Below are 6,996 nucleotides of genomic sequence, written 5' to 3'. Positions count from 1 at the left end.
TTTACACTTTAAACGTTTTAAACATGGCCAGCAGGCATTGTTATGTGATGTCACTGGTGGTAACAGCCACTCCTATGACCAATGCACAAACAAAACACCTGTACAGATAGTTGAGGTCAAAATGAAGGTTGAGATGAAGACAGCTGATCCCCAAACAAAGGTGGCATAAGTAATCACGTAAATGTTGGGAAGGGCGCTGCCAAGACGTACTCAAAGGGGAAGTCTGATTTTACACAACAAAGTCTGTTTACACGTTTCAGGGAGTTTTTCTGCGTAAATATACGTTTTATGAAGTATTGTGTAGGGATCTGAAATCTTATAAACTGCCTCAAGTTATATCTCTACCCGTCATGTACGTCAATGGGAAGCACTTCGTCACAGTTAACGTGAACCGTCTAAGTAAACAGTTGTAATGCAAAAAGTCTAAGTAATGACTGATGTGCTGCATTAGAATATAAGACATGACTAGCCAATGAAACCCAGTTTAAGTGTTAGTTTGCTGCCTTCCACTTTTCCAGAATGACCGACATCAATCCCCTATAGCTTTTCATTTCAATATATATCTATGCTGAGCATCAAACTCCAATGACACGGTTTAATTGTTGCCTTTCTGACCATCACAATTGAGCTGCTTGTAATTAAAATATTCTGTATACAACAGTATGGTAATGTCATCCCCCTTTCTGTAATGCAGCCTTTAAACTCTCCTTTTAAGCCTTTTATACTTTCTAAAATCTAAGACCATATCTAGTCTTATAGGCTTAGATATCATTTTTCTCAAAATTTCAAAATTCTGACTACCAAGAATGGAAGTAGTCATCACATACAGAGCATCAACCAGTTCCTGAACAGTGTCCTTCACATGCTGATATCCAAGAGAGGGAGTTCCACAGTCACAAGATGGAGGAATAGAAAGCAGTATTCAATGTTTACTTCAGATTAGCTCCACGTCAGAAATGATCATGCTTGTCACATGTCTCTCTCCATAGAGGCTGAATCATCATGTTAATCACATAGCTATCATATGCCTCAAACAGTCCTGATGCTCTTCTAGGTAATCACACATCCTGTCATGTTCACAGCTACAGTTGATACCTTTGTTAGCATGTTGCTCTCAGATTGGAAGAGGACATTCAGTATTTTCCGAACAGTAGTCAAACCCTATTATATGCTTTTCCACTTTGGAGGAATTTCCGTCGATAAATTCCCCCAAATGTTCCCAATACAGTGACTTCTTGTGAACGCACACCTCATGGCGTCACTGTGTTTCCTCTGCGTGTCATGTGACCTCTGCGTGTCATGTGACCTCTGCTCTTTGTCTTTTGTCCCTCGTTGCTCTGTTATGGTAATGAGGTGTCGTTCTCTAACGGCCCCTCAGGCCCCCGACTCCACTTCATTAACGTGACAGATGCCCGGACAGCCGCTCGGGTTAATGATGTCGCCTCCTGACATCTCGCCGCCGAGAAAATCTCATTATATACATCAGGAGAGTCGGAGGAAAAGTAGTTAGTCTGCAAGGTCAAGAGGAAGGAAGGTAAGGAGGTAGGGAGGAAGGAAGGGAGGGAGGGAGGGAGACGTATGCTGAGAATAAGGCATTCATATTGGATATTGTGCGGAGAAATTACTGTTTTGTCTTTGGATTTGGGATGATTGCTCACCACGGTTTGTTTTGTTGGTTTGTGGAGCCTACGAGGTCTGAAGCGCTGGTACACCTCTCAGTCATTAAATACTCTTTAATATAAGTATTACATCTACCATCTGTGGGGTGTCATGAACCAAAACGTTCCTGTCTCTAGTCCAGCATCATGTCATCTCTCATTCTCTGTCATTTCCCTCCTAATGACTCCCTAATACGCCCCAAAAAGCCATCGTTACTATGCCATTGAAACAAAGACACTTCCACTGTTTTTTTTAAATTGCTTCCAAGAGAGGTTGTGATTTTTGTGTTTACATGTCCTTATCTAAAGAGCACCTCAAAAATGTCTCATTCAACATTTGTAATCCTTCATATCCTTTTATTAGATCCAGAATATTCTCGAAGACATGTTTTGACTTCGAAAATCGAATTACCAAATTAAAATGACGAGATATCTTACATTATTGCATCTCTTTTTTATTTGGATTTATTTTTCTCCTGCACTTGGACCCACCTTTAGTGTACACTATATATCTCCTCCAATGCAATCTAATAAAACAGCCTGTGCTCTCCCTGAAGAATACGATGTTATTTCTGCCACGGTTTGTTTGTACGGAGCATTATGGGTTCTACTTGCATCCCAACTTGACCCAATATGGACTTGGGATAGCCAAGACAAGCTAGTTAACATAGATGCACTTGTTGATGTTAGAGTTTTAGAAGGAAGTTATAAGGAAGGAATGTACCAAAGTGAGGCGGAAGGAAGGTATATTTTCAGAGCGATAAAACAATTTGTTTTTAAGAGCCGGGATGAGAGGTTTATAGAGAGGTGCAGTGACACGTCCTAAAACCCGGATGTAAGCTACTGGTTCCCTCGACAAAAAAGCAATGGGATGTCTCCATAGGATTTTGGGAAAACAGCTGGAAATAAGGTCTGTGGAAAACGAGCCTGTTTGATAAATGCACGTTTCGTTCAGCCGGATAATCTCCACATGTCTACCCTACTTTTATTATTTTCCAATCGTAAATCTAATCTCCAGAAGCAAAATGCTAACGTTATGCTATAAAGCAGGGGCGGACTGGGGGGGAAAAGTGTCACGGGGATTAATTGACAGACAGGCCCACTTAATGCGCGGCATGTATCGGCCGGTTACTTAACAAAAAACCCGATGCATTTAGTGTTATTTTGTACAATTATTCATATAGTAATCACCTGAGCCCTTGAGTTGCCTAGAGCAAAATAGTTACAGCATATATTTAGTGGTTTTAATGTTAACAGATCATTGATGCAATAACATTTTTGACCCAATTTGCCTGACTTGACACATGGAATAAAACATGGGCGTAGGAAGCATCCTCAATGTGGGTGAGACAATTTAACAGGGGGTGTGGGCAGGTGGTGGACCTCACCTCCTCTAGGGGGGTCCGGGGGCAAGCTCCCCCGGGAAGATTTTTTTTAAATGTTGAAGTTAAATGCATCAATCTGGTGCACTTTGAGAGCAAAATTAGGGACTAAATCTATGGCAGTCAGTAGGGGCTTGGACTGTGAGCCGTAGGGTCGCCGGTTCAAGTCCCCGACCAGACCTACATTTGGAGTGTGGACTTCTACTTGGAGAGGTCCCAGTTCACCTCCTGCCCTGCTGTGGTGCCCTTGAGCAAGGCACCGGACATCCCCCCTCCCCCCTCACTCCCATTGCTCCCCGGGCGCTGTACAACAGCTGCCCACTGCTCCTAGCACTAGACTCCTGGCACTAGGATGGGTTAAAAGCAGAGAACACATTTCACTGTGTGCTGTGTGCCCTGCATGTGTGACCATTAAAGAGGGTTTCATCCCTCCCAATTCTTCTTCTTCTTCTTCAACACCCATATAAAACAGAACTGTAAACAGATTTACTTTTTCTTTCAACATTAATTTGAACAGCAAGTGGAGGCAAAAGTGACTGCACCCAAAACAATAAACCTGCTAGCTAACTAGCCTAAACTCAGTGACTTAATGTGGGCAACACATTCTGCTCCACAGCCGCGCGACCTCTGAGTCACGTCACTTCCCCCTTTTCTATCCTACGGGTACAGCCGTACAGCCACTCCCCCTGAACCCTGTTTCCCTGCCAACCCCCCCCTCCCCTATGCAAGCCCCTCCCTCTGAACCCAGGGCTCGCTTCAATGCTGTATACTGTATACACAAACTATACAAAAGCGCCTTTACGCTTTGGAGCTTGCTTATCCATCTGTAAGCAACTAGGTCTCTCAGTCACTCACTCCTGATCGCTCACTGCGCAGTGACAGCTGCTACGGGCCTGATGTGTGAAATTGAAACTGATAGAACAAAGGTTAGGTAGCCTATCAAAACGGCCCAGCCCAGCCCAGTGGGCCACACCCCACTTGGCTGGGCTGGGCTGGGCCGGAACACTTACTAATGTGGGCCGGTAGGATTTTTTTTTTTTTTTAATTTTTTTTTTTTTTTTTTTTAACCCTAACCCTAACCCACACACAGCACCGGCCCACCGGGGAAACTCCCGGTATTCCCAAGGGCCAGTCCGCCCCCGCTATAGAGGAACTACAGCCGGGTCGCTGCTTCAACATCACGCCAACTTAAGATCCATATTCAAACATACAGATTCTAAATGGAACGAGTTGAAGCGTTAGTTTGAACAGTTTGCAGGAGGCAGGGACTTGCTTTCAAGCAGAACAGGGCAAACCCACTTAGAGGAGTGTTTACGTGTTCGGCGTAATGACGTACAACGTCCTCCATAACTTCTGTAGTCCTATTCAGCCACTTGGTAACAACCATCGTTTCTCAGACACGTCAACTCTTCAGAAATCACCAGTGGGGTCACTGCTGATGGATTTAATGTCGTAGAACCAAACGTGATCCGTCTCTTCAATGCGTCTCAACCACAGACCTTAGTTCAGATATTTTCCTAATTCCTATAGAGAAATCCCATTGGCTCTGAGACCAGGGAACAGGAAGTGGTGAAATGCTAACTCACTTCCGGGTTGTAGGACGCGTCACTGCACCACTTTATAGAAAGCAAACCAAATAACAACTAACTTTGTTGTAAGTGACTCAGTGATCCTGCGTTGGAAAGTTTAAAGTGTTTCGGTGTGTTTTTAGATTTATGACGCAGCTGCTCAATGCTTCCTCAGGTTGACTCGATGTTGGGCAGCAAATCAAAGGAAATGCATACATCACGAAAAACCCATTACGGTCCAACACACGACTATATGTGTCCTCTCAGGAATTAAAAAATACATTTGTCTCAGTAAAACTTTGAACCATCTTACAGCTTTTAAAGTCTGTGGAGTAGATTCTAAATAAGTTGTATTTAATGATTGTTGACTGCATGTTACCTGCACTTAAAGAGCACTTAACCGACGATCTGTCATTAATACTCAATATCAAATATTTTTAATGACCATTTCTCTTTTTGTTTTTCTTGCAGCTGAAGGATATGCATACAGGAATCAACGCAAGTTCTCCGAGGACATCGACTGGTCGTACGCAGGTGAGTCACACCGGAGGAATTAATAATAATATGTAAAGTATTTCAGAGCTTACCCTCAAAGAGCTCGGTGAACAACAGACTACTTTCTCTTTCACCTGTGTGAATAACCTCCTGTGAGTCAGTGGCGGGTTTGGCGTTTGTTTGTTTAGTTTTTGTGTCTCAAACATCTGGTGACGAGTGACAGGAGGAAAGTTGCTCTGTGGTGTTTACAGCAGCTTATAGGCTAAAGAGATTCATGTTTGCAGCAGAAGGAAGTGACTGAGAGAATAAAAGATGCTTTGTCCAGACAAATCAAATGAGTTTAATGAGTTCTGATTATTTAATTATGATTCTTCAGTTATTTTTCTACCGTCTGTTACTTCTGCAGATCTGTAGATTGTTGCAAAGGAAGCATTGTATTTCAATTCACTGACGTACTTTCAAAAGGAAAGTTTGGGGCTCTCTGCTGGAACTGCTATCCCCGCGACCCGACCACGGATAAGTGGGAGAAGATGGATGGACTTTCAAAATGTTAAAATCTCTTCAGTGTTAACCACATACCTTATTTAAGGCTAACAACCAAAAACACGTTCAGAACACCATTGACTTCGTGTGTGTGTGTGTGTGTGTGTGTGTGTGTGTGTGTGTGTGTGTGTGTGTGTGTGTGTGTGTGTGTGTGTGTGTGTGTGTGTGTGTGTGTGTGTGTGTGTGTGTGTGTGTGTGTGTGTGTGTGTGTGTGTGTGTGTGTGTGTGTGTGTGTGTGTGTGTGTGTGTGTGTGTGTGTGTGTGTGTGTGTGTGTGTGTGTGTGTGTGTGTGTGTGTGTGTGTGTGTGTGTGTGTGTGTGTGTGTGTGTGTGGCTAATGTTCATCCTGACCCAGAATCCTCTCTGACCTGGTTCTGGCTCTTTGTCCTCTGGTGGAAAAAGCTCTTAACAGCCAATCAGAGTGCAGACAGAGAGTCATGTGACCTGCTCACAGACACACAGCAGCTCCGTGAACAACACCACAGCAGTAATTAGCACAAAGCTGCAAACATCTGCATCGTTGCGAGGAACATCTGGCTTTTTTCTGCCAAAGGAATCCAAATAGAAAAGTTATTTTTAATAATACATTAAAAATAAAAACATAAGCTTCATGACTTTAAACTGTGCGTTCCTTCTTATATTTGTTATATTTTATTTCATTTTATCGAGTATTCACCCAAGCCATGTAATAAAACTGAATAATATAATTATTCATTCATTATTTGCATATTTAAAGCATTACAAGTGGTGGTGGAAGATAATTATTGAATCTTAAAGCTCCTTCTTTTATCTATTCCAAGAATCAACGGCTCTCAACGAAACCCATCATTTAGACATCCGAAACTTTATTATAACATAATGGAAAATTGTTTTGACTAAAGCTGGGAACAGGTTTTAATAAGCAAATTATATAATTATGATGGCGGGGGTTTTGGGTGCAGCTGAACCTTGTCGCTGCATGTTCGGGTGTGTTCGGTTGTAAATCTGATAGCTATCTTTTAACCGTCAGACTTTGAGCGGTGGCTATATTAGAGCTGTATGATGGATTCCAATAAAATACATATTTTAAACACATTTCAAAACCAATAGAAATCACAGTTTGGTTAGATTTGAATTTGTATAAATCTGCCTTTTTACATATCACACCTCAAGCAGTGGATAAAATGAAGTTGAATGAAAGATTTACAATGAGATGACTATTGATTACCTTTTTGAGAAACAGCAGATGGTGAGATTTGATTAAAATAACTTGGTTTACTTACCTTCAATAGCGCTTAAAGGTCACCCATCATGCTATTTTTTAGGCAATAGCATAGGTCTCAGATATATACAAATATATAAAAACATGTCC

At 42.1% G+C, this 6,996-nt stretch overlaps 1 protein-coding gene across 1 annotated transcript in view; it reads left to right on the top strand.

Annotated features, from left to right (window-relative positions):
- Window positions 1–350: 350 nt before the first annotated feature.
- LOC307041250 (receptor-type tyrosine-protein phosphatase zeta-like) overlaps window positions 351–6,996 on the top strand; it is a gene marked incomplete at both ends in the record, with an annotated part of 65,789 nt that continues 59,143 nt past the window's right edge. Inside the window, 2 exons of the mRNA XM_079684559.1 lie at window positions 351–399; window positions 5,080–5,142. Of these exons, the coding sequence (XP_079540685.1) occupies window positions 351–399; window positions 5,080–5,142 (112 nt within the window). The remainder of the gene's footprint in view (window positions 400–5,079; window positions 5,143–6,996) is intronic.

The sequence above is a fragment of the Notothenia rossii genome (assembly GCF_949606895.1).
Source record: "Notothenia rossii genome assembly, chromosome: 5".
Taxonomy (NCBI): Eukaryota; Metazoa; Chordata; class Actinopteri; order Perciformes; family Nototheniidae; genus Notothenia; species Notothenia rossii.
The sequence above is the reverse complement of the archived record's forward strand: the minus strand, read 5'-3'. Positions and strand labels throughout refer to the sequence as shown.